The 27,163-nt window shown below is 41.2% G+C and overlaps 3 protein-coding genes across 3 annotated transcripts in view; all 3 read left to right on the plus strand.

Moving 5' to 3' along the window:
- Positions 1–6,971, plus strand: part of ulk2 (unc-51 like autophagy activating kinase 2) — a 32,135-nt gene extending 25,164 nt beyond the window's left edge. The window contains exons 15-27 of the mRNA XM_083886312.1: positions 690–839; positions 2,127–2,272; positions 2,369–2,449; positions 3,103–3,368; positions 3,469–3,647; positions 3,867–3,976; positions 4,134–4,271; positions 4,395–4,636; positions 5,143–5,321; positions 5,454–5,572; positions 5,695–5,852; positions 5,957–6,092; positions 6,376–6,971. Coding sequence (XP_083742438.1) covers positions 690–839; positions 2,127–2,272; positions 2,369–2,449; positions 3,103–3,368; positions 3,469–3,647; positions 3,867–3,976; positions 4,134–4,271; positions 4,395–4,636; positions 5,143–5,321; positions 5,454–5,572; positions 5,695–5,852; positions 5,957–6,092; positions 6,376–6,440 — 1,969 coding nt within the window. The 3' untranslated portion in view covers positions 6,441–6,971. The remainder of the gene's footprint in view (positions 1–689; positions 840–2,126; positions 2,273–2,368; positions 2,450–3,102; positions 3,369–3,468; positions 3,648–3,866; positions 3,977–4,133; positions 4,272–4,394; positions 4,637–5,142; positions 5,322–5,453; positions 5,573–5,694; positions 5,853–5,956; positions 6,093–6,375) is intronic.
- Positions 6,972–10,566: 3,595 nt separating this feature from the next.
- On the plus strand, positions 10,567–19,961 carry LOC310924680 (aldehyde dehydrogenase family 3 member A2-like). The gene is made up of 11 exons (XM_083886478.1): positions 10,567–10,618; positions 12,344–12,505; positions 12,819–13,050; positions 14,311–14,396; positions 14,488–14,696; positions 15,378–15,495; positions 15,719–15,860; positions 16,332–16,498; positions 17,121–17,220; positions 17,323–17,561; positions 19,594–19,961. The coding sequence occupies exons 2-11, from the start codon at positions 12,344–12,346 to the stop codon at positions 19,612–19,614; spliced, it is 1,476 nt and encodes a 491-aa protein (XP_083742604.1). The 5' UTR covers positions 10,567–10,618; the 3' UTR covers positions 19,615–19,961.
- Positions 19,962–21,270: 1,309 nt separating this feature from the next.
- On the plus strand, positions 21,271–26,957 carry LOC310924683 (aldehyde dehydrogenase, dimeric NADP-preferring-like). Its single transcript, XM_083886482.1, has 9 exons — positions 21,271–21,429; positions 21,521–21,752; positions 22,862–22,947; positions 23,988–24,196; positions 24,880–24,997; positions 25,086–25,227; positions 25,317–25,483; positions 25,578–25,677; positions 26,627–26,957. The coding sequence occupies exons 1-9, from the start codon at positions 21,274–21,276 to the stop codon at positions 26,941–26,943; spliced, it is 1,527 nt and encodes a 508-aa protein (XP_083742608.1). The 5' UTR covers positions 21,271–21,273; the 3' UTR covers positions 26,944–26,957.
- The last annotated feature ends 206 nt before the right edge of the window (positions 26,958–27,163 follow it).

Here is a 27,163-nt window from a genome sequence, read left to right on the forward strand (position 1 = left end):
TTAAGTTGCAGTATCAAATGTCTTTTAGTGTTGAGTGAACAGCACATGGTCTAGTTTACAGTGCGTCTCAGAACTACACAAACCAACTGCTTTTTGGTTCTTTGTCTGGGCTTGTCTTTGGCTCACGTGTCCTTGTCGTCTTTCCCCAGTAGACCCTCCCAGGTTCCATATCATTACATAACACTGGTTTCCAAGTGGTTCTCCGCTGTAACAGCCATTTCCCTCTCTCCTCCTATTTTTTCTTTGTTCCTGTATGTAAGCAGAGGTCCACTGTGGTGACACGGTGATGACTTTGTGTTTAAGAACATTTTGTCTCCTCCAGAATAACAAAGGAATGCAAATGAAGCTGGGCCTCTTTTCACTTCCCCTCCTGTGTCTACAGTATACAGAGAACATGTGCTGTTGGCTTGCCCCGCCTCTGGTCCAGCCCCCAGCCTGTGCAGCTTGAGGCTGATTGGTCCTATCATTTTGTTTACATGAAAGTCCAGCCCCCTTTTTTCACCCACTGACTGCCCACATGATCTAGGCTAAGCTTAGTTCCTTTTAGTCTGCCTCTAGTCTGAAGTAAACAAAGACCTATTCACATGAAGATTTTTCTTTTAGATTTAAATGTATATCATTTAATGGGACCATCAGCAGACTTGAGTGGACTATCTGACTGAACTCATGTCCCCCTTCGTTCCTTCCAGGCAACCACAGCCCACACCAGGACAGACCCCCATGGTGTCCCCACGGACAGAGACCACCCCCATCCCTGTTCCCACCCAGGTCCGCAACTACCAGCGCATCAAGCAGAACCTTTCTAGCAGCCCGACTACCACACTCTACGGCTCCCCCAGGTAAGAGCTTCCAGTGATACAAGTCCAGACTGAACTATCAATGTGTGACTCATGTATAAATCAGTTTGGAATGAATTAGGAGGAGTGACATATGTAATGAAACCTCAGGCTGTTGTTTCATCAGCCAATAAAGTTGGTCTGTAATTACATCAGCCTGAGTTTGTGCCCTCTCAGTCGGTTGTTAGGTGTGATTGTTTTTTTTTTTTAAACATCTTTTTGTGAACAAAGCAGCCAGTTAGGCAGAAGAGAGATGCTTTCACAGGCAGATTAGTTCTCTTGTTTGTACTTACACTCTGTTGTCTGAAAGGAGAAAGAAGAGGTAATGTGGATTTTAATCATTTGTATTGTGCTGCTAATGTCTTTATTATTCTGATGTATTATTGTCCTGACTTGTATTTGGCCTCATGTTCTGGTGGTTGTTTTGTTTTTTTCATTTAAAACCGTGTGTCGAGGATGTAGCTCTCAAGATAAGGATCAATGTAATGTTGATATTAATGTTAAAAGTGCAGAGTTGAGGCGTCAGTCTGTGTGCAGCCATGGGAGTTAATGATAACCCACAGTCTCATCCTGCACCCGTTGCTCTGCTTTTGTTGTGTTTCTGAACGTCAGTCTTTTCAGAAAAGATACAGTAAATCTATGGAAACGATTTAAAGAGTTATAGATTTTCATACATTGTTACTGTAAAAATGTTAATAATGCTGTACAAGTAATGCCCTATAACCATATCCTCATTTAGGAAGTGGGATACTTCTTGTTGATCACATTGGTAATGTTTTTTCTTCACTTCTCAGTGAGTCCATGAAGTTCCTATGCAGCTCATTGTTAACTAACCTAAATTATTTTCACCTGATCTCCCACTCTTGTAATTTTTCATAATGAAAATAATGTTCATGTTGAACTGGGGTCACATAATGACAAATGCAGTGGAGAGATTGCTTGAGTTGGTTACAGCAGGAGAATGTTTGAAACATTGAAAGCAGCTTTTTTTTCCTATTGATCAAAGCACTTTATATATTTGTATCTGCTACTTTACTGAAATGTAATGTTGACAGTCTAATTGCAGAAGTAAATCTAGATGAACTATATTCTGTGTTTGTGCCAAATATATTTTGTGACCAATTTAAAATGTGCAAATGAGCAATGCTCACGCACATACAGTGTTTCTGTGGGATTCAAATCTATTTTGTGGTCTTTCACTTCTGGCAGCAGGCTGCTGGTAAATCCTTCTACGAAAATTAGATTCATTTGATGTTATAATTTTTTTGTTTGTGTTTGTGGTTTTTATAGGCCTGGCACAGTGAGGCGCTCCAACACTAGTCCAATGGGGTTCCCCAAAATGGTCTCAGGGTCCCCCAGCTCAGGAGATGTTCCTCAAACAGTAGGACGACGCCTCTCCATTGGCAGTTCCCGGCCATACTCTCCTTCACCTCTTGGTAAGATCATGTCTCCAAAACATTGGTTTTTCAGTAAAAACTTCCAGGCATGAATTGGACTTATCTTAACGGTCACATTTTCAAATCTGTTTGCAGTGGGCACCATCCCTGAGCAGCTGGGTCAATGCTGCTGTCACATGCAGAACCACGAGCCTCGTAGCCGCAGCTCCTCAGGAGGTAAGTTCATATACAAACGTTCAGCTGCTCACTGTAAAACCTAAATGCTTAACTTATCTGTATTAAAATTACATTTGAAATCAAGCAGCCTTACCACTGTTTGCAGTAAGGAGTTGTTTTTAGTCTATTTTCTGCGTCACAATGTCCCCAAAGTATATGAGTCACCATGGGCCAAGGTCCGTGTCTCTGACGCTGTGGTTACAGTCACACTTCAGATATTTTACACCTCCTACAATGTTTGTGTCAGGAGGTTGGCTTTCATAGTGACCATTTTGGAAAGCGGAGGAGACAGACAGACAACAGCACTTTGTCCATTTGTTTGGACAGTCACCCAAACAACCAGACTTTGACCCTGTTCAGACTTTGGTATTAACATCTGTTCTGAGTGATGGGATCACAAGTGTATAGCTCTGAGTTCAGGTCTGAACACATGTAATATGTCTAAGTTCAAGACCTATTAACATGTATAAGTTGAAGCATTGGCTCTGTAAGTACACATGTTAAAACCAGACCTTGTGATTAAAAAAAAAAGCTCATAAAAGTGTCTCCACTAATACTTAGTATAGGGATAGTGTTGAGTTCAACTGCACTGTATGATCAGTTTTTGGTTGATAGTTTGTTTACGCACAAGTTCCTCTCTCTATCCTCTCCAGGTTCCCCTGTTCCATCCTCTCAGCTGCTTGGGGCTCGACTCCAGAGTGCCCCTACCTTGACTGAGTTCTACCAGACCAGACAGAAGCTCCACAAGCAGCTGTCAGACCCCGTTCATCCTTCTTCCTCCTCGTGTAGTCACTCCCCTCAGCTTGGCCGACCAGCCAACCTTGGCTCCTCCCCAACCAAACTGTTGGGCTCCTCCCCCCGTATGTCTGACTGGCTGCAGAAGTCTCCGCTGCCCACCATTATTGGTTCTCCCACCAAGGTGAGTGCAGTATTTGGCAAGTTTGTAGACGTCCCATATCTAAAACCACAAATATGTCTGTTACTTAAGTTAAGCTTTTTGTTATAATTTTTTTCCCCAGATAATTTCTGCGCCATTCAAAATTCCTAAAACACAAGCGTCCTGTAACTTAATGGCCCTGGCGGACAGCCCTACGCCCACCAGGACATTAGCAGATGTCAGGGATATGTGTGCCCACTTCAGCAGCCCTTATCTCACTGGACGGCCAGCTGCCCCTGAGGCCAGTCGGACGTTTGGCAGGTAGGACTCACTGATGGGACTCCACTTTATTTCTTTAACACACATGTCTGGAACACAATCTCTGTCACTTATAATTGGAGACTTTAAACCTTGTAAGAATGTCATCATTGAATAGGTGAAAAGTTTGGATCTGTGTACTACATTGACTCTCATCTGTGGTTCTCTCAACGAATGATACCCGTTGATGTTGTGCTGATGTTGATTTGGGTTTCTCTGCAGGTCGGTCAGCACAGGTCGTCTGTCTGAGCATCCAGTCAGAATCACTCTGGGTGGGCAAGCATATCAGGGCAGCACCGAGAGCTTAAACACAGAGCGACCCATGGACACAGGTATCAGTTTACTGTAGTTCAGTCATTTTGTCATTATTTGGGATGATTACTGTCTCTACTTCCATATAAAAAAATATAATTAATGAACACAATCTAAACTGTTCTCAGTACCACACTGACTTTATTACTAACAAGGAAATATTTCTTATCCCCACAGCCCCTGCAGGTCCAGTCGGGCTTGCTCATGGTGGGTCACCAAGTCCCCGCGCAGTTGTTTTCACTGTTGGTTCACCGCCTAAAAGCAGCACTCCTCCCACCTGCAGCCACCTGTGCACACGGCCACGTACCACCTCTGGTGAGCACCATTCACATGAGAGCAGCTAGTGTGCAAGCAAATTAGCAAATGTTTTAACAGCCAGCAGTTCTGTGTTTCTGCATTAGAGGTTAGTTAATATCTCAATCTGTTCCATTTCCTCAGTGGGGTCCAACAGTTCGGCTGGCTCACTATGCTCCACCAGTGGTCGGGTCCATGTTGGATCCCCTCCAGGCATGACCATTGGCTCTTCTCCACCAGGATGTTTTGGAGGTGGGCAAATTGTTCACGGGGCAGAGGCGGGACCAAGCAGTTTGCGTTATGTACCGTATGGGACTTCCCCTCCAAGTTTGGAAGGTTTCATCACCTTTGAAGCACCTGAACTGCCTGAGGAGACTCTTATGGAGGTGAGAGAGAAGTCTGCAACGCTTAATTAATAATTAAGAAATTGTTTCACCCATTACTTAGCCACAGACGTGGACGTTGTCGTCCACTTACAAAACCAATTTCCTTTGTGAAGTTTCATGATTTGATCAGCACCATATCATTTAAAAAAAACAACCTTGTTCAGAGATGTCCCAGGCAACCAGGCACCTGTTGGATGATACTAGCTGTCAATCACACAATCACACAATTGACATTAAGCTCTACTGAAGAGGACTTCAAAACTAGCAATTGAGATCATTATCTCCTCAGGAAAATGTCTACTGAAGTAATAAATCAAGTGAGAATTGGGCCAATTTTCCTTCATTCAAACTGACTTCTTTTTGCAACCAGTGGAGTCGCCCCTGCTACTTCCATCCACTTTTACAACTGGAAGACTATCAATTTTAGATTGGTCTATTCACTTAACAGTGAAGTTGGTTATGCTAACAGCATTGAAAATCTCTTTTTTTGTAATGCTCTGGTGCAGCGTGAGCATACCGACACTCTGATGCACCTGCGTATGATGCTTTCCTTCACCGACTGCGTCCTGGAGATGGCGGCCGTTCGAGCCGGAGGGACGGAGATTGGCATGTCGGCGGCCTCCCTTTACCCTCCTCAAGACAGTGTGGTTGTGGACCAGATTAGCCAGCTCAGCAAAGAGTGGGGGTAAGGAATGACCAGAGTGTCTTCTGACTTCATGTAGTGCAATTAATAACATCATGTATCCTCAGTGAGCCTTTTGTCCAGTGTGGTTGCTGCAGTGCTTCTAATACACTGTGGTTGTGCTGCCCTCTACAGGCAGGTAGAGCAGCTGGTTCTCTACATGAAGGCAGCGCAGCTTCTTGCTTCCTCCCTCCATCTGGCCAAGGCTCAGATTAAATCAGCCAAACTCAATCCTTCCACTGCTGTCAAACAGGGTAAGGACATGTCAGTCTCAATCTCAAACCTGAAGAGAAAGACGCTCTCAAACTCTTTGTCTGTAAACATTCAGAGGGAAGTTTGTGAAAAATACTTTACTCTCTCTCCCTCCTCCTCTCAGTGGTGAAGAATCTGAATGAGCGTTACAAAACCTGCATCTCCCTCTGCCGGCAACTGACAGACAAACTCAACAACTTCTTCTCTGATAAGCAGCGATTTGTGGATGAGATCAACAGTGTCACAGCAGAAAAGCTCATCTACAATCAGGCTGTGGAGATGGTGAGAGTCAGACACGTAAAAACTGTCTTGAGTGTGAACAGACTTATTGTTTGTAGACGTTAGCCCAACATACTGTTGTCTGTGTGTGTGTGTGTGCGCGTCAGGTTCAGTCAGCAGCTCTTGACGAAATGTTCAAGCAGACGGAGGATATCGCCTACCGCTACAGCAAAGCTTCCATGCTGCTCGATGGCCTGTCTAAGATCCTGCAGGACCCCAGTGACATTGAGAATGTGGTCAAATGTGAGTCTGAACTACACTTACTGCAGGAGCCACTTAGTGGTTAGATGGCACTGATATGAAACATTTTTGTGAATAAAAGTAAATGGAAGAAGAAGAAGTAGAAGAGGAAGGCAATTTTGGAATGCTGTTAATTAGAGTGATCCAATCTCATTTATGTGCAGAAATGCTCTTGCATGAGACACATTGTGTTTATGTCAGACCTGTAGTGGCTTTTTCTAAATTCAAGTAATGGTTGAACTTCTTATTTCAATGAAATCCTCTTTTGTGTGCATCTTCTTTGCAGACAAGGCGAGTGTGGATCGCAGGATCTCCACCCTTTGCTACTGCACTGTCACGCTCTATGAATAGCAGAGAACACACACAGGGACCATGTCCTCGGACTATAGACTACCTTCTTCACAGAGCCGCTTTTTCCTCATGTAGCAGTTCAAGCACTTTTTTCATTTGATAGGATTCATCTGAATTTATCATTGCTTCTTTTTATTGGCTGCATCACAGACTGAACTGTAACACGTGACTGATGCACAAATTTACAACCAAAGATGACCACACATCCAGAATCTAACGGCTGAAACCTGATGTGGACATAGTTCATGCACTTTGAGGTGCATGTCTTTTTAATACGTTTCATTTTTTACACGAAGAAAACAAGAATGGACAGAACCATGGGAATATGTTGTGAACTTGAACGAACTCAAGCTCGACACATCTTTTAAAAATCATCAAATCAGTGGTTATTAACTGTTTTATTGTCATTGTTCTTATTTATTGGTTGAGGAAAAACATGGGTGTTTGAGTCTCCTGTCTGTCTTGAAAACCCCGAAGTATTGGAGCGGTAGTAAACAGAAGAAATCAACAAAAGGCTAATGGATGCACACGGTAACGGATCCAACTCAGAAACAACATGAACATTTACAGAAAACACATGTTCCTGTTACAGAAACTAGACCGCCGTGAGAGCAAATGAAGCAGTAGATTTGGGATTGCTTTGTTTTTATTTTTCTCGTTTTGTTAGGTCAAGCACTTTATAGTGGACTGAGAGGAGGAGAGGTGTCTGTAAATGTGTAAAAGTAGAAATGTAAAGGAAAATGTCTTTAATCACTCTAATCACTCCTGCTTTCGCTCTTTGCTCATCAGCAAAAAGTCAACTGCATAAGTTTCCCTCAGTGCAGAGTGGCACATTTGCTACAGCTCTCAGAGATGAATGTGTCTGCACTTCCATTCATCTGGACTGTAAATACATGTAACTAAAGGGGCATATCACATATATTTTGACACAGTAGGATGAGTTAGTTCATCACATAGAGCGTTGCGCGATCTGTGGAAATGGTTGTACCTTCCTATGTATTCTTAGTGTCATTATCTCAATGACGATGTCATCAGGTTTGTCAATAAGACAGATGAGGGATTTTACTAGGCATCCATGTGTTGGAATTATAGGATCTTGGTAGTGTTTCTGGAGTTTGTAACAGTATATTGGTGGGATACCCCTTTAATGTCAGCTCTATTAGCGTTTTCTGGCATCAAACATGGGCTACAAGTTGAATGTACCCATTAAATAATTTCTCTACCACTATCATCAAAAAATAAGGAAATCAAATCAGAGTTTGATAAGAACGCACGGCTGGAACACTTTGATTGGCTTTTATCAGCTCGATTTTCATTAGGCACTTTGAATGCAGTGCTGTCCCTAACACAAAAGAATATAAATAAACATTACAGGTATTTGTTCCTCTATTCTACTGTGACATGATGAAGTTGCTCATGACGATGAGGAGGTGTTGATGTGAGTTTGGTGTAGCAGTTACTACGTTTCCAAACGGTGTCCACCTCCACTCCACCAGGGGGTGAAACACCCACATTCAGATTGCCTTAGTATAAGGCGGCTTCCTGTTGAGCATGCAGTTTGTTGTTACCATTCAGAGTCTACCATTGATTAACTGGTTTCTATTATTTCTTGACTCTCTCAAGGTATACATTCAGTAGAAGCTTGACTCCTAATTGTTTTATCTGGTCATGTTAGTCTGACTTTTCAAGAAATTTGAAATGATACAAAATCACGTCATGGGAACGTACTGATCGGCTCACTACCTCATCACGAGGCGTACATGTGCAGACAAAGAGATTTTGGACTATTGCCGTGGCAGCAGGCTGTGCCACAGTGATGGAGTGCATTGTAAAACGGAATGGTCACTACTTGACAAGTTACCTGGAAAAACAAGCTTAATCTACTAAAATATACTAGAGCTTTTTATGTTTTCTCAATATCTGTAGCTACTTTTAACAAAACTTGATGTTTGCAATCTTGTATATATTTATATGTGGTTCATGCAATGATTCCTTTTTTGGAGAGGAGAATGAGTGATTGAGTGAGTGTGAGTTTTGGGCTTGTTGATGATGCCATCTGACACCCTGCCTGTAAGTCAATGAGCACAAATCTTTATATGTATATAATTGAATTTGATACGTTTTATTCATGTCTGCCTGCCAAGGGTTTGATAATGAAACCTACTATGGCACAACAGGGGTGTGCCAACCAATAAAACATAACTTGTGGCAGCTCTGAAACTTTCCAGAGAACTCTTTCTACCAGGACTGTTCACTGTCGAGTTCAACACACACATTTGTTCAGTGGATCTCTTGAAATTTTCTGAAATTAGCACGAGGTCTTCAGATTTTGTGCTCATTTCCTCAAAATTCTGAGAGACATGACTTGTCACCATCTTCACTGCCTAGTATCTATCTAGTCCCTCTGCCTCCCCTCAAGTCTGCTGTCCTCACAACAGTGTATGTACTGTATGTTTGACTATATATACACATAGACTGTATATACACATAATTGCCAGGTGAACATTAAGACTGGTAGTAAAGAGTAAGTGATGGAAAAGGAGATGCCTTCTTCTTTTGAAAGGAGACGTACGCTTACTCCTGTACAGGTGTGAATACAATACATAGTTTTTCTGTGTATAAATGTGTATAAACCCATTCATAGGCCAGTGGACTCTGGTCCTGTTAATCTGATGTACGGTTCTTCTTTTCTTTACCTATAAGGGGTTTTTCTTTCCTCACTCCCTTCCTTCTTCCGTTACCACACACAGTCTTTCATTGCACACACATTGAGTGAGGAGGGATGAATAAAGCTGATATAAATCCATCTTTGCTCTGTACCATTTTGTCAATGGACTGTAAGTTTTAGATAAAGCATGGGTACCCAGTCTGTATGTTGCCCTATATAGAACATTTACAGTCTTGAATGTATGTGCCCCGTTGTCTTGCGCCTCCCCACTTTGACCCCGAATGCATTTTCGAAGAACCCCACTGTCAGTTGCGACCCTGAAGATGCAATTTTCCGAGCTTTGATTTTTCAAAGAGAAATGTTCATTATACTTGTGTCTCTCATTGATGGGTGTCTCTCTTTGTTCTTTATGGAACTCAAATACACTCTTTGTTATTAAAAGAAGGAAAAGAATGAACATGTCTTGTGTGTGTTTTGTTCTGTCTTAGTTCTGTGTATATTTCAGTACAGTTTAAGTTTTGTTGAAAAGCTTTCCAACAAAAACATTGAAAATAGTTCACATTTATTTATAAAAGTAATGCCATTGAGACAGAGGGTCTCATTTTCATGAGATATCGGTACAGTACAGTCTGGTCATTCACTACTCACAGTCATACACTAATTGCAAAATATTGACAAACACATAGATAGGTTGACAAATAAATGCATTGACACACATATAGCTATATAGGTATATAAATAGATACTATATTGGTAGTGGTACCAATGCAAATTTAAAACATCTATTAAAGTTCTACAACAGTAATTACCCACACGCATTCTCTTCGCGTTACATACAATTAATTACAAATCACTGAGCTTCGTCTTTATACTGATGACTTGTCCAAACAGTTGCATGCCTGTGATGGGTAACAAAATGAGTGAACCTTACTATTTTTTGCAGATGACCTTGTTGTTGTTTAATCAAGTCGCTCCAGCAGATGGCACCTGTGAGTCGGCATTGACATCAGACACAATGCCTAAAAGAGTGCTGTGATGATCAGTGACGAGGATCAAACACTGGACTTTACGGTTTCTAAGTTTGCAGGGAATTAAATGATCTTGATGTTTGTTATCACTGATAAAACGATGATGAAGATGCATAGAGAAAATGATGTAAGTTATGTCCAGCTAACACCCATGCACGTAGGGTTAATGTGTGTTCTGATTATGGGATGCTATTGTGCACTTCTGTATTATTTATGTGGGTCGAGTATGATAACAACAGAAACACAGTGGCAGGATTTTCAGCTGCGAAATGGCTTAAACTGCAGCCCTAAATCTAACCTCAGGCATTTGATAGGTGGGAGGAGCTCCGCTGAGTGTTGAATGTCGATTGGTGCATTTTTGAGTGACGTAACTCTTGACCAGTGGGTAACGCCTCTATTCGGATATAACTGTAGTAACAACAGGATGTTATGTTTGTGTACGTAGTTGTATATAACTGGCTCGACCGGAGTTAGGCTAAAAGGTAAAACTCTTCTGTTACAGCTTGTTTTCGTCTATAATTTTATTAACGTCACGTCGCTGTCAACACTTGAACATGTCTTAGTTAGTTAGCTGTTAGCAACCAAGCTAATGCGGATTAGAGGTTCAGACAAGGCTCGTCGTTATTGTGTGTGCGTATTTGTTACCTCATAAACACTGACCGTGTCAGGACCAGTGGTCCTTATGGAGACCAAAAACCCCGTCCTAAAAAGGAAGAACCTCATTTTTGAGGAGCTAGTTAAGTTTGGGGCTAATGTTAAGGCTAGACAGGGTTATGTTAATGCTTTGTTTAGGCTCTCCAAATGAATGGAAGTGAATGCGATGTCCCAACAAGAACAGCTGCGTGTCTGTGTGTGGGTGTACGCGCGCGCGTGCGTCCTGGATGAGTAAGCCTAAGAACCAGCTGTTGTGTCATGTGATGCCTTACCTTGTGATAAACAACACCTATGCAGCACCAACTGTTGTCACATCCGTGAAACATAATTGTAACTGTAAATTAAAGTTGTCATGCTAAAAACAGGGACAGATAATAAATGCGTAAGCTGTGTTTAATGTATTCCACATGCAACTATTATGTGCAAAGAAAGACAGAATTTACAGAACAAGGTTCATGACAGGGTGCTTATTATGGCACAACACTGGCGTTATGTAGTGCTCTGTTGCCTTTCGAGGTGTTTTCCCCAAGTTCATAGTTTAATCATGTTACATTTAGGAGGATTTATCAGACTAAATTGAATATATTATCCAGAAGTATCTTTGTAGGGTATAATCACCACCGTTTTGCTTTGTAGCCTTAGAATTAAGGTTCCACTTCCACCGCCATGTTTCCAAGCACCTTGAACAGACAAACAAGCCAGAGCATGCATTTAACTTTTTGAAGTGGGAGCTCACTATACATACAGAGATGAGAGAAAAACGTTCTTGTATGTAAGGGGCCGCTATAGTTCCCTGACACCCTGGGGTGAAGGTGGGGTGAGCAGTGGAGTCCTCTGTTTGTTTCAGTTGTCCTGCAGCATATCCCCTATGGTTACAACTAGGCAGTGATGGACAAGCTACTTTTTATACAAAACTCGCATAAGTAGCTTATTCTATCAGAAGCTATTTCAAGTTATCGCTCAAAACTTATGCAGTTACATCCTAACCTGTACTGGTTTAAAACTTATCTAACCTGCTTAACCCTGAACTCGACATGTTAATACTCTTTTAAATTTGACTATAAATAGGGCTGCAACTAACAATTACATTCACAGTGGATTTATATGCTGATTATTTTCTCTAATTAATCGATCAGTTGTTTGCTCACAAAATGTCAGAAAATGTGGTTTCTCAGACTGCGAAATGACAATGTTTTCGATGTATTGTTTTTTTTGTTTTTCTTGGTTCTATGATACAAACAAACCGTACAATATTCAATTTTAAGAAGCTGAAAAATCAGAGTACTAAACAAAAAACATTCAATCTGTGTAATGAGTTATGAAATTAGTACAATTGTCATGCATTTCAAGACACTGCTCTGGATAAGCGTTGAGCCAGATGGTAACCAGGTTTGTGGTGTAGGTCATCTTGCGCAGCCAATGTTGGGTTCAATGAAGACAAGCCAGTTAATGGACACTTAGCTCTCACTGACTTTAGATATTTGTTAATGTTTGAATTATCCTTGAGGGTTCCAGATAATGTCAAACTGATTATTGGCTAATTTCTTTCCAAGATGTCCCGAGAACAGCTCGTTGTTGATCGAGCCAGGAAGGCTTTCCGGACAGGAAACACCAAACCTCTGGAGTTCAGAATCCAGCAGTTGAAGAGTCTGCTCCGCTTCATCACAGAAAGACACAAGGATATCGCAGATGCTGTTAAAAGAGACATTGGCAAGGTGAGCCTGCCAAAACTCTACAGGAGTCCAATAGTCTGTAACTGGTCCGAAAATTGGACATTCTGTCTGGGGAGTGTGGTGACTGCAGGTCACATTGCAGGATTATACTGTATGTACAGCAGAATGAATTTTACAACTTTGTTTAACATCACTTATTCGCAAGATTAGATTTTAAGTCTTTGAGCTGATTACAGAAACAGAGCAGAACATGATGGGGAGAGGGGAGTGATTCAATCTCTGTATATTGTATGAATGAACCTGATGCAATGATTGAAGGATTGACTTTGGATTCTGTCTCATCTCCTGCTTACAGAGTGAACATGGGACAGCGCTGTTTGAGACTATGGGACTGGAGGGGGAGATCCAGCTGGCCATAGGGAAACTGGCAGAGTGGGCAGCTCCTCGGCCGGTTGAAAAGACCCCCATGACGTTATTAGATGAGGTTTACATTAAGCCAGAGCCTCTGGGAGTGGTACTTATTATTGGAACCTGGAACTACCCATGGGCTGTTACACTCCATCCACTGGTTGGAGCTATAGCTGCAGGTAAAAAACACACCCATTTACACCTACATGTACACTCACTGAAAACTACAGTATATCAGCTTAATCTGAGTCAACTCAGACTGGTCAAATGCGGATTATATAAAAGGCCTTAATGATGTGCAGTAGTATTAACTTAGTAATTACTATAAAAATGTGAGTGGGACACAATGGAGGATGTGTTTTAACTTTATGATATGGTATTTATTCATTAAGATTCACATACATTTTCATGTGAAGTTATGACACAAACTATTCTCTGGATATTTCTTTGGAAATAAAATTATTTTATTGTAAAAGTACATTATTAATGTGGAAATTTCTTTAAAATAAAAGGATGGTATTACCATATTACCTCCAAATTACAAAAGTGTGAACAAACTATATGTTAAGGTCAGCCCTCGATGCCTTATCCCTGTTCTTGGATCGATTCACAACGATTTGAGTGATGAGACTTAGACGATGAAGAACAGGTGAACAAAAAGTTCAGGTTTTTTTTATCTGCTCAGACATAGCACCCGCAGGAGCTCAGTCAGGACAGCGTCAAAGTAAACAAGAGGAGATACGAAATTTGCAACAGGAAGAAAGGAGTTGTATGATCATTTAGATAGAAACAACACTGAAAAACATAATGTAAGTTTGTCTAGTAGAGGTACTGATAAGTCTATATTATTCATGTTTACTTTGTTGTTATGTAAACTGTTACCAAAGGCTTGTGAGATTTTGTTGATTATATTGTAGGTTTAGGAGTAGCCATAGCAAGGAGATAAATATCCACATTTAGCCATAAAAACAGTATATGCTTTGCTCAGTTGCACATGGTGCTCAGAAAATCACCAGCAGGTGGCACCCATGAGGCATCTTAATCAGATGCTGGAAACATGAATGAGCAGCGACTCCAAGCTCCCTCCCAATGTCTGAAATTCCCAACAAAGAAATGGGAAAGTCATTTCAGCTGTTTGAATACATGAGCTCACTCTGTTGTTTATTACCCAAAGCTCTTGAACATAGGTAATTGATGAATTGTTGTTGTTATTGCTTTCAGCTGTGCCTTGTGGCTCAGCCCTCTCCTTACCACAGTGGACCAGACTGGTACAACCTCTGCTTTATGCAGCACCAGTCCATCTACCTCCTGCTACACAGGATTTTTATTGAGCATAATGAATTAAGGATTCTCATTAACATGCCACTATGATGTGATTAAGCAAAGCAAACCCTTATAGCACTCAGTTGTCTGATCTATGAGTTTCCTCACCCTCTCAGGTAATGCAGCAGTAATAAAGCCATCAGAGGTCAGCTCACACTCTGCCAAGCTCATGGAGGACCTCCTCCCTCAGTATCTTGACAAAGTGAGTCTCCCACTGTGTTCCTTTTACTGCCATCATCTACATTTGCTGTGAGTGCACATGGAGCTTTAATGGCTGCATATACCTTCTCCAGGAGCTGTACCCAGTGGTGACAGGTGGAGTGACTGAGACCCAGGAGGTGCTGAAGCAGAGGTTTGACCACATTTTCTACACCGGAAACAGTACAGTTGGTAAACTGGTAATGGAGGCTGCAGCTCGCCACCTCACGCCAGTCACTCTGGAGCTGGGAGGGAAGAGTCCCTGTTACATCGACAAGAACTGTGACATCACTGTCGCATGTCGGTCAGTGTCGTTTTTTAACTCATTGCAAAAGTGATGCTTTGGCTGCTTATTTATTGACTTTTTAGCTTCCAGTGGCTGTCAGCGTACATTCACATATATGGATACAAAGAAATCGTTTTCTTAATGAATCTGATGAGATAATTTGTCATGCTATACCTAGGGACACATAATGTGTAAGCTTTATAACTCAACATACTCATGATTGGACAACTTGGAAGTATTTTATTGTCAGAACCTGACACTGAGGGACCCATGTCAGTGGGCGAAGACTCTAGGTATGTGATAGCTGCCAGAATATAGAGCAGACACATAAGAGAGACTTAAATCACAGTATTTAATTGACAGTAACTTTAAATACACTGGCATAGCAGATCGGACAATGACAATAATCATCTCTATCCATTTGTTTATGATAAGGGTTCATGTAGTTAATTGTTGGCGTTGACTGCTCCTGGTACATCGAGATGATGTTGATTGGATCTTACCAGCCTGTCACACAGAATAATATTTGTTTAACAACATCTCCTTGTTAAATAGCTTTTTTAATATGTCAATCTCATTGTGGAGGTCCACAATGGTCTCATAGACAATGAACATCAGCTGTTTTTTGCTAATGCAGCTCATATGAAAGATGTACCTCTCAGACATGACACCATTTCTGTTTGTTGTCTCCCAACACAGTCGCATCACCTGGGGAAAATTTGTCAATTGTGGTCAGACATGCATTGCTCCAGACTACATCCTGTGTGAACCCTCCATCCAGAGCAGAGTAGTAGAAGAGATTAAAAAGAACATTAAGGTTTGTATGGTAAAAATGATATTTCAAATAATATTTTACTTACATTTTTTATCTGACACATCATTAAAAGGATCCCAGGAAGATATTTTCATCTTCCTGGACATCAGGACACAACACTCTCCATTTTTTCCTTTCTTTCTCTTATAAATCCATGTTTTTTGGAAGAAGTATGATTCTGTATTAGTTGAAATTTAAATATTATGTTGAATGTGACATGTTTCAGGAGTTTTACACAGATGATCCAAAGACCTTTGAGGACTATGGACGCATTATCAATCAGAGGCACTTAAAGAGGATCATGGCATTGATGGAGGGCAGCACAGTTGCTGTTGGTGGAGACAGTGATGAATCTCAATGTTACATAGGTAGGTGAAACAACCCAACAGAATGTTTAACCACTCTCAGATGCAGAGGGCACTGTTGTTCAGCCAACATGTCATTGTGTTACTTTCAGAGAAAGACTGTTACCAAGTTTAATGCCAAGATAAGGCCTTAAAACTTTGTTTCCATTCTTGCAGCATGTGCTTCTTCACTATCTGTGTATGTAAATGCTTCATAACCAAACTTGAAAAGGCTCTGACAGCACATTCAGCTGCCAAACTTACAGTGAAAAGCTAATTTATATAATATTTCATGAAAATTGGTGAACAGACAGACAGGCAGATAGCACTTACTTGGCAGAAGTGTTGTACGCTTTTGGTTAAAAAAGAAAAACAATTGAACAAAAGTAAATTATAAAAATATACTTAAAGAAAATAAATGTTGTCTCAAGAGTAAAATCATGAGATTTGATCCCCTCAAACTGACCCTTTGTTTCTTTTTTCCCCCTTACTCAGCCCCAACTGTGCTCACAGGTGTTACAGGGACATCTAAAGTGATGAGGGAGGAAATCTTTGGTCCAGTCCTGCCCATCATCACAGTGAACAGTGTGGACGAGGCCATTCATTTCATTAACGAGAGAGAGAAACCGCTGGTTGTCTATGTCTTCACCCATGACAACAAGGTAAAATCACCATCACCAAACTCAGACACAGCTGTGTCCCTCAGTGCTTTTACATGCATGTGAACACGTTAGTCCGACTAAAGTCGAGCTAGTCTTAATTGGACTAACATACCTGGTTAATGTGATTCATGGTTCGATTACTGCTGTATAACACGCTTAGTTGGACTGGAGTCAGACATGACTTTGTCTTTGACTTGGAAGTAGAAGAAGGTAGCGTATAAGCTGCAGTAGCGTTGCCAGACATCATACGGTGGCGGTGTCTTTCTTCAGACAACACAGCAACCACAAGACCCATGCTCGGTCTAATTCGTGACACAATTAACATGTATAACAGGTACGAAACATACAGAACCACAGCACGATCCACCTCTTGCCGTTCACTGTTTGTTTTTCTGTGACATAAAGGTCAGTTTTATCACTGATCACCTTCCTCTTATCTCTTGTCTGATCTCATATGGTCACAGCAGACTCATCCAGGACCCATTTTAGTGCCAGGTGATCATAATAGATGATAATACAAGGTTCTAAACAAGGCCTTTGTGTCCCTGGTTTTGGTGTGTGACTTTTTCTGTAACTGCTCTGTCTGACTGACTTGTCCTGACCCCTCACTTCTGACAAACAGCTGATCAAAAGGATGATTGCTGAGACATCTAGTGGTGCTCTGCTGGCTAACGATTGTCTGGTCCACTTCACTGTCAATACTCTGCCCTTTGGAGGTGTTGGTGAGTGTTTGTGACTGTAAAAATAAACACTTGCAGCTACAGTATATGAACATTTTTAAGTGCAGGAACAAAGCTAAAATGCCCTTCTTACTGCCTCCTCAGGTAACAGCGGTATGGGCTGCTACCATGGCCGGTACAGCTTCGATCAACTGAGCCACCTGCGCAGCTGTCTTATCAAGAAGCTGAAGATGGAGGTGGTGAACAACATGCGGTATCCTCCACACACTGCCAGGAAAATGGGCTGGGCTCGGTTCTTCCTTGTCAAGCAGGTCAACATGTGCAGACTGCGCCGCATGGCAGTGCTCACCTTATTTACTGCCATAGCAGCAATCGTGGTGCAGGTAAAGGGACATAAACTTAACAACCTCGTCCAGCATTTTCAGCACAATGTAAAACTAGTAATCTAACAAATAGAACAAGATGTTTGCTCCTTCTCTAGGCCCTGTTTACAGCCTTACAGAAATATAGTGTGTGAGGAGAGAATTTGATGAATCACAGTGCAGGTCAGAGAGAGGTGGCACTCCTGTTGGCTGCTCTACCGAGCAGCTGTGCATACACATCTCTTTGGAAATGTTGTTATTCCAGTACTGATCATAACCTCATATGCTGCAAAGACACTTAATCAAAGGAAAATGCATCTAAAAGAGAGTTGGACAATAAACCCAATAAAACGTGCTTCATCATGTGTGAGAGTTGAAGATGAGAATTACACTGATCAACATTTTTTCTGCCTACTACAGCTTTAATCAGGCCATAGATTGAATTATGCCCTTCTCTGATTTTAAAGTACAGTAGGAACATTTTCAAAGACACAAACCAGGACCATGACGTACACCATGGATGTTATTTAGTTCAGAATTATCACAAGCTTTATCACAGCTTTTTGGTTACAATAATTTATTGACATTTGAACTGGACCAGAATATTTTAGTGTTCCAGTTATTTGTTGGGATTTGTGAGTACAAATTAAAAACAAAAATAGATGCATCAAACAATAAAACAAACAGATTCATACAAGTAAACATCACATTGTCATGACCTAAAACAATGACAGTGACAATGACTTTAGTGAAGTTAGGAAATTAATTCCTCATATGTACATCCCTATACCTTTTCTGACAAAGGGACTTTTATATATACACACTAAGAAATCAAAGTACGAGACTGTACCTAAAAAGGTACAAATGCTTTGTCGCTCCAGTTGTACCCTATCAGGGTACAAGCACTGTACCTTTAAAATGTGTACCTGCTCGTTTGTACCTCTAAAGAAACATTTCTGCACCCCTAGTGACAAAAATGTACCTGTACACACTGAGAAAGGTACAACTGGAGCAAAAAGGTGTAGTATCATACTTTGATTTCTTAGTGTGTACTGTATGTGGTCACACGACAACACGGTTCTGCCTTTGACCTTATAGACCAGGGTTTCTCACTCCTGGTCCTGGGGAGCCACTGTTTCCCTGCTCAAACACACCTGATTCAAATGGTCAGCTCATAAGTAAGCTCTGCTGAAGCCTGATAACAAACCATTTATTTGAATCAGGTGTGTTGCAGCAGGGAAAGACCTAAAACATGCAGGACAGTGGTTCCTCAGGACCAGGAGTGAGAAACTGTTATAGACACATGAGAAGCAAATTGCCTGACATCCTTTAGGTGTCACTAAAGACTTGACTAAAAGGTCGAGATGTTGTAAGTGCTGTTTCTTTATTAATGATTAATTCCCCTCAATTTTCCACTGTCTGACCCAAGCTCTAAACCCAGATGTTTATTCACTGCTAGTCAGTGCAGACAAGATAAAAGACTGATGGAATCGCATGGCCAAATTAAAAAAGGTCTAAGTAGTCAGTGTTGATAATTGAGCCTTTGTTAAATTGATATAGGACATTAATTTGCTAATTATTACTGCATTATTTATTGTTATTAAGTTATATTAATGTTTCAAATAACAAGTCATGTGTCATGAAGAGGAGAAATGCATGTAATCGAACAGTGGCCCTTTTGTCCTGTGACTGTTTACAGGCTTTTAAATGATTTAAATAATGACAGACAGATTTTTCCCAAGACATCCAGATATGAGTACTCTGCCTCACATACCCAGGCCCACAGTCCTGTACTCTCACACAACAATGGCTTTGTCTGCAGCAGACAATGCATGGTGTTGTCCAGGAAATCAAACACCCACTGCCCCCTCATCTACCCTCTCTTTAATTACCCAGCATGCTTCACTGTCATAGGTTAAATGGCCTCTTTTGTTTGGGTCACCCCCACTTTTTCTTTGCTGACATGCACACATGTTGTGTTCAGTGAACAGTTAAAGTATCTGTTATCTGTGTGATGTCTCTCTTTATGTTTGGTGTCTTGTGTTTCCTGCAGCGGTTCCTGCGCAGAGGCTGAGAAACACAAACCGTGGTGTGTGTGTGTTGGACTCTGACCCTGGAACAGAAACACGGACTCCTGACCTCCGGTGAAACCGGCCACACCTGCCATTTATTGGTCCAGATAATTTCATACATGACCTCATATTAAATAAATTTGAAGTCATCTCTGTTGCACCTTAAGCTGCTTTTAAAGTTTAAATGTTCTTAAGTTAAATCTGTAACACTTTTGATTAAACTCCTCAATGGAGATTTGCAGTAATATCAATGTCAATGCTAATTTAATTATCGTAACTACACACACTACCTGCAATGTGGACATTCATCACAGTGCAACATCATGTGCTTTTATAAAGCCAAGTCTGTTACTTCACTTTGTATACTTATCACATTTCATTGTCAAATTAAACATCAACATTGTTATTATAACTGAAATGGTTTGCTTGTGTGACTTTGTTACTGTTATGATGAATATCTTAGCAATGGAATATTGATTACTCGATGCCAAGGTTGTTGTTTTTTATTACCAGATGTGCTGTTATTGAACTGTAATATCACAGTTGTATTATAGTTATCATACACTGACTATCATGATGGCAGGAGTTAAAAATTCGCTCAACTACAGGCTGTAAAGAAAGAGCACACGCCAGTGAGCTACAGCAGTTACCGTGTGCATGTTTATGACTGAATATATAGTTGTGCACTGTGTCTGTGTGTGTGTGTGTGTGTGTCTGTGTGTGTGTGTGGTTGGGGGTGGTCTCTTTGTTGCAGTGGCTGTTGTGGCTGCCGGTGAGAGTCAGTGAGGCAGAGGAGTGTTTGACATCTGAGCTGCTCTTATATCAGAGTGGAGACGGAGCTCACTGACACAGCGTTTCACAGAGAAGCTGCTCTGCACTGAGGTAAGTACAACTCCTCTATAACCACATTCCATACACTCTGCAGTTTAAGTGTTATTCCACCTGCACTTTACTGGAAAAATATAACAAATAATTAGTAAAATTTAAATAAAACAATATTACTGCACACTGTTTGTCTTAGTGTAAATGATGCACATCAAACGGTCAGACGATGGATGCAAATGATACCATGTCATGATTATCGACAAAATATTCTATTATGGTGATTATTGGTGTGGGCCAATGAGAACATTTGACTGCACCACCTCTCTGCTTCAGAACTAATGATTAAATCATTCATAAAGAGGGCAGAGGATGTTGATGTGTTTAAAAACAAACATAATACTTTTTTTACTTTTTCGACTATGCTAATTATACATGCTTTTTTTATTGTTTGTTTTTCTAATTTCTCGAATCCTATTTACAGTGGACTGTTTGTGTATTGTTTAACTTTTAATACCCTCTGTTATCCCTGATTTGTTACATATTTCTTTATTTATTATCTACCCGAGAAATTCTCACTGCAGAGTTTGAAACCATTAAAAAAGCACTGAAGTGCTCAATAGTCATTGGCTGGTTTGCTCTATATTTAATGTTGTGCACTGTGCATTTAATATTCCACGTGAACATGGTGTCAGACTTAGGTAGAGTACAGTCCTAGAATATACAGGAACTTTTTAGATTCCAGTATGTAAATTCCTAAGGACAATGCCATGCCTCTTGAAATGGTTTATTGTTCACACCGCTGTGACACCTGTCTTCTCCTGCGGGTCAGTGTGGACATGGAGAGGCAGGCGGTTCAGCGGGCGAGGGAGGCCTTCCTGAGCGGCCGCACTCGGCCTCTGGAATTCAGGCTGCAGCAGCTCAATGCTCTGCAGAGGATGATCACTGAGAAAGAGACTGAGATTTCCACTGCTCTCAAACAGGACATCAACAGGGTGAGTGCAAACAGCAGGTGCAGCTGTCTATTGTACTGAATGTTGTAATTTACTTGTCAAGTAGATGACCAAATGCTGTGTTTTTCGACAGAGCCAGTACGACACGCCGCTGCTGGAGCTGATCAGCATTGAGAATGAGATCAATCTTGCAATAGAGAAGCTGGCAGATTGGGCAGCTCCTCGTCCTGTGGACAAGAGCGTCCTCACTATATCAGATGAGGTTTATATTCAACCAGAGCCTCTGGGGGTGGTGCTCATTATTGGAGCATGGAATTACCCATGGGCCCTCACTTTGCTGCCCCTGATTGGTGCTATAGCTGCAGGTAAGAACCTTCATGTGTCCACAGAGCAGACCTTCAGATTAGACATCTGCTAGGTTGTGCAGTGCAGGTGATAGAGTAGATATAGTGACTAGTGATTTATTTGGAGTATGTTTAGTAGTAGTAAAAACACAAAGACAAAAGAACATCTAAATTCTTACAAAAGTCTGTAGGATGAGGCTGAAGGTTTATATACCTCTGCCGCTCTTACCTTACAAAAACAAAGTTATGGCAACAACAACAATACTGTGTTAGCTCCAGACTTATCCAGAATGTAAGATCAGCTATCTCCGGTTGAAAAACTTGTACATGAACAATCAGAATACATTTTTATGTGTGCATGTGGTCTATACATGTTATGTTAATGGTATGGGCAGAGATCCAGAGTCTGTAGGTCAGAGGTTTCTCTGTTAATCAGGAGCTGAAGCTGGTAATGCTGTGTTGTTGTCCACTGATGAGCGTTATCAGCTTGCTTGCTTAGTTTTTCAGCTGACTTTATGGAAGTACACGGTACATCATTCTGTTTTGGGTGAAAATCTCCATTGGGGGTCATCAAATCTGAGGGACTGTAGGGAGGTTGTTGCTGTATTTTTCTGATTTACCTTTAGAATTTGGACTTTGAGGAAACAAGTGGAGGAAAAAATTAATAACCTTTTATTATTTAGCTTTAGAACCTTTCAGCTCATCATGTTGTTGTTTTTATTATATTTTAGTTTGTCTATCTTTGAACAGCATAATCTCAAGAAATAAAGTGCAGATTGAATAAAATGTTCTGGGAATGTTGTTTGATGTTGTCACTGTAGAAACCTGAGCAGCACTGGCAGAGGTTTAAGATCTTTGAGTGCTTCCGCTACTTTTCTTTTGTTTTAATTCTAATGGACTTTGTAACTGTGTGTTTTTGAGAAATGCTGTATAAAGTTTATTATTATAATATTGTGAGGTAACGGCCAATAAAAGTATCACAACTCAAAGTTACAGTGAGAGGGAATTATGTCCTGCTGTGAACTATAAACCAGCCCATGCAGCGTTGCATTCTCAGCCTCTGCCTCTGCTGCTCTGCGTCACACACTGATCTCATCCCATTCACAGAAAACTTTGTTCTGTCTCTGCAGGCAACGCAGCTGTGGTGAAGCCGTCAGAGCTCAGCGAGTATTCTTCCCTGCTGCTGCGGGCGCTGCTGTCCCGCTATCTGGACAAGGTCTGAACAATGCTCATGTAGCTACTGTCACGTCAAAGCCTGGTGAATCACAGTATTCTGATTCTCTGGCATTGAGGTCACTGCCAGAGAATTCTCCCGTTGAGCACAGGGACTTGTATCCACACTTTATAGAGATGGGTTACGAACGCTGTGGCCTCATTACAGTCCAATGTGAAAGTGTCTCAAACTTGAATTGCCATTGGTGAATTGCCATCAGCTTTACCAACTAACCAAATTTGGTCACTTCTAATATTTAAAGACCAAAATGGCCCTAGACAAACATAATACATTTGAGACAACAAAAGTGTGTTTGTATTTTATTGTCTTCTGACAATAAAGGTAAATTAGTTTGAATCTTTTTAGGGGTCAAAATCTTCCTTTGGCTATGACTATTAGGATTATTTCAAATGTGAGTATTGTATTGTTGATTAACTGTGATGATTAACTGATTTTTTTCTTTTTTTTTGTTAAAAATCAATCTCAAGGTCAACTTACATAATTTGTCCCACTGGATTTACCTTGCAGTTTTCATCAGTGGATCAAGTTTGCACAGTTTACGTGACCTGTATTTATTACACTTGCGGGAATATTTTATAGAGACTATCAAGACTTGGCTGAGTTTGAGCTGCATTAAAACACAGTTATTGCTCTTTTTGGACATGCTCCACTCTTAAAGTGACAGTTTTTCTTTTTTTTGTTTGAAGTGTGGATGAATGAGCTACGTGCATATGGTCAGCATCTTGCAAGAATAATTCAGTAGACTGGGTCTTGTGTGCTGCCTGTGCTTAGAAGACACAGGTGATTGGCAGACACAAGTGGGAGACATCAGGAATATTTAATCGATACGTTTAAATGTATAATTTCATGACTTAGGTTTTTCAAATCCCTGCAAGCTAAAAAACGTCTCTTTTACAGGACCATGAGCAGTTTATAATTGAATTTTTAATACATTCAGTTGGATTTAATCGGAACTGAATCTTTATCAGAAAGATGAGCCGGAGCAGCTGACGGACTTTCCTGTTCATGCTGCTTGTTTCCAGGAGCTGTATCCAGTAGTAACGGGTGGAGCGTCAGAGACCCAGGAACTGCTGAGGCTGAGGTTCGACCACGTCTTCTACACAGGAAGCAGCTCTGTTGGCAAACTGGTGATGGAGGCTGCAGCTCAGCACCTCACCCCAGTCACCCTGGAACTGGGAGGAAAGTGTCCCTGTTACATCGACAAGAAATGCAACATCAGAGTGGCCTGCCGGTAATGCTCTCCTGAGAGTACCACACATCAGCAGCAGTTGTCAACACTTGTTGTTTAGACAGTTTTAGCCTATGGTTTGGGCTCTGAATACAGGGTTCTGTATTGTATCTTGCAGTGATTCAAAATGATGACTCTCTGCTGCCCTCTAGAGGTTCAGCTTGTCCACAGCATTAGCTTTATCTATTTAATAAAGGTGCTATACACAAGTGTCTGCAGTCCTGTTAAGGAGTAATTTAGGACTTCATGAACAACATCACCTTTAGTCTTATGATGCAATTTGAGAATAATAATTTAGGATTCTGCACCATTTAAAGGTACATTGCTGATTTTCTAATTAAAGTTAAGTTACATCACATTTTCTAAAATATACTGTACATGATTTGAGATTGATGTATGAGTTAAAATGTGTATGAGTTTCTTTTATAAGGGTAGTCATCTAACTGTAAGGTGGTACCACAATGTGATGGGTCTCTACGTGTGTGAAGGGACTTTTTAAAGTAAAGGGACCTGAAACTGAATGAGAGTGACAGCATATATATAAAAATATATATATATATATTTATATATATATATATATATGTGTGTGTGTGTGTGTGTGTGTGTGTGTGTGTGTGTGTGTGTGTGTGTGTGTATGAGTATGCTCTGTGTGATAATCTGTGCATCCATATCTGGTTTGTGTGCAGTCGCATCACATGGGGAAAGTTTATCAACTGTGGTCAGACCTGCATCGCTCCAGACTACATTCTGTGTGAACCCTGCATCCAGGGCCAAGTGGTGGAAAGCATCCGGAAAACTCTGCTGGTAAAGTTTCATCTCTGAGCTTCTCTGACCCCACATTGCAGTGCACTATGTAAATCTGCTTTATCAGGACATTTTAAATCTGTCTCAGGAGTTTTATGGCGCTGATCCAAAATGCTCTCCTGACTATGGACGAATCATCAACCAGCGCCACTTCAACAGAGTGATGAGTCTGATGGAAGGTTATATTCCTGTGTTGGGAGGACAGAGTGACGCATCGCAGTGCTACATAGGTAGAGACTACTTTGTCCACCTGCAACAGTGCACAGTCGTGTCTGGTCCGTATTCCTGTGTGATGACTGTATTAATGCTGCATTTAAAGCCCCGACAGTGCTGAAGGACGTGCCTCCACACTCCAGGATGATGCAGGAGGAGATCTTTGGCCCTCTGCTGCCCATAGTGACTGTGAGTGACATGGATGACGCCATTCGCTTCGTCAACGAGCGAGAGAAACCCCTGGCCATGTACATCTTCTGCTCTGATAAAAAGGTGAGAGGGAACAGCAGAAAAACACAGATATTATACATGCTTTCATAAAGATCTCTTTACGTTTGTCTTTTCCTCTGTTTCCTGTTTCTTCAAGGCTGTAAAAAAGATGATTGGTGAGACGACGAGTGGAGGAGTGACGGTCAATGACGTAATGATGCACTACACACTCAGCTCGCTCCCGTTCGGAGGTGTTGGTGAGTTTGACTCTGACTGCACACTGAGTGTTTACATATGGGTGCACACATTTTCAAAATGTCACTTTTGAAAAGCTTTAAGACACATTTTCACCACTTTATAAAGTAAAAATGTATCTATTTATTTAAAAAAGTCAGCAATATTTAGCCATTTATCCTATTCATGAGGGTTGTGGGGGCACCAATCCCATCTGACATCACAGGGAAAAAGGTGAGGTACATCCTGGACATGTCATCAGTCCATCACAGGGACACATAGAGACAAACAACCATCCACTCTCACACTCACACCTACAGTCAAAGTGTTCAATTTGCCTAATCCCCAAATCTACACATTTTTGGACTGTGAGAGGAAACCAGAGAACCAGAGAAGAAAGCCACCCCCCCCCCACACACACATTATTTATATTAGAACAAATGTGATAACTATGAAACACAGATGTAGACAAACTCAAATCATCACCGTAACCTATATAATTCAAAATAAATTAAAGCTGTAGTGCAGGGCTATTCAATTCTGGCCCCTGAGGAATGACTATGGCTAATAATTGTACATTCTCTAGTGCAGCAGGAAGAGGTATGTGCCCATTAAGCCACGGTGACAAAACAGGTAGAAATCTAGTACGTGTTTTGGACGTATGTTTTGCGGGTCCACACATGACCACCCATTTGCGCTCTAGGGCTGCGCTCTGACCACTTTCATTTGTTTCTTTCAAGATAAGCTCTCTCTCTACCTTAAAAAAAGAAAAGTTGATCAAGAGCAGTCATTTCAACAATGTATGGACATGTTTTGTGGTTGATGCAAATCCTGTGTGCTTAATCTGCAACGAGTGCCATAGTAGGTTAATAAGAGAGCAGTGAGACTGGCTTCATCTATAAAATGAGACTCTCATGTGAGGACTAACTGATATCATCTTGAAACCACATGACTTGTTTGTGTCTTCTCCAGGTCAGAGTGGTATGGGCCGTTACCATGGCAAACACAGCTTTGACCAGCTAAGCCACCAGAGGGCGTGTCTGATCCGCTCTCTGGGCATGGAGAACGTCAACCTGTCTCGGTATCCTCCTCAGGACCGCCGGCGGGCGCGGAGGTCGCGTATGGCCCTCAGGGCACCTCTAATCGACATGTCCAAGAGGACGCTTGTCTGGGCTGTCGTCGCCACCATCATCGGTGCTGGACTCTTAATCACCCTCGTGGTCATCCTGCTCATAGCTGCAGGCCTCAATTGTACCTGCTGGTACTGGAGAGGCTTTTACAACTACTAACTAGAGACACTGCAACAACCACATTCTCCATGTTTGTGTTCTGTGCAAACAAGAACATGAACACACAGTCAATCCTGTATTACAATGGATATTTTTAATCTACTGTAAAAACTAACTTTCATTTATTCTGTGTCTTTTTTTGTATGCGACAGCCTCTTTGTGTCGTAAATGGTTCTAAATCCACTGTCTACTGACAGCATTTAGAACAGTATTTTTTATT

This window comes from Microchirus variegatus, assembly GCF_963457635.1.
Source record: "Microchirus variegatus genome assembly, chromosome: 3".
NCBI classification, from domain to species: domain Eukaryota; kingdom Metazoa; phylum Chordata; class Actinopteri; order Pleuronectiformes; family Soleidae; genus Microchirus; species Microchirus variegatus.

Excerpts from the sequence above, each read along its gene's own strand:
- LOC310924683 (XM_083886482.1), top strand. The coding sequence starts at position 21,274 with ATGGAGAGGCAGGCGGTTCAGCGGGCGAGGGAGGCCTTCCTGAGCGGC. Across the intron at positions 24,998-25,085 it reads GCATCCGGAAAACTCTGCTG|GAGTTTTATGGCGCTGATCC; the intron begins GTAAAGTTTCAT and ends AATCTGTCTCAG. Across the intron at positions 25,678-26,626 it reads GCTCCCGTTCGGAGGTGTTG|GTCAGAGTGGTATGGGCCGT; the intron begins GTGAGTTTGACT and ends TGTCTTCTCCAG.
- LOC310924680 (XM_083886478.1), top strand. The coding sequence starts at position 12,344 with ATGTCCCGAGAACAGCTCGTTGTTGATCGAGCCAGGAAGGCTTTCCGG. Across the intron at positions 14,697-15,377 it reads GACATCACTGTCGCATGTCG|TCGCATCACCTGGGGAAAAT; the intron begins GTCAGTGTCGTT and ends CTCCCAACACAG. Across the intron at positions 16,499-17,120 it reads TCTTCACCCATGACAACAAG|CTGATCAAAAGGATGATTGC; the intron begins GTAAAATCACCA and ends TCTGACAAACAG.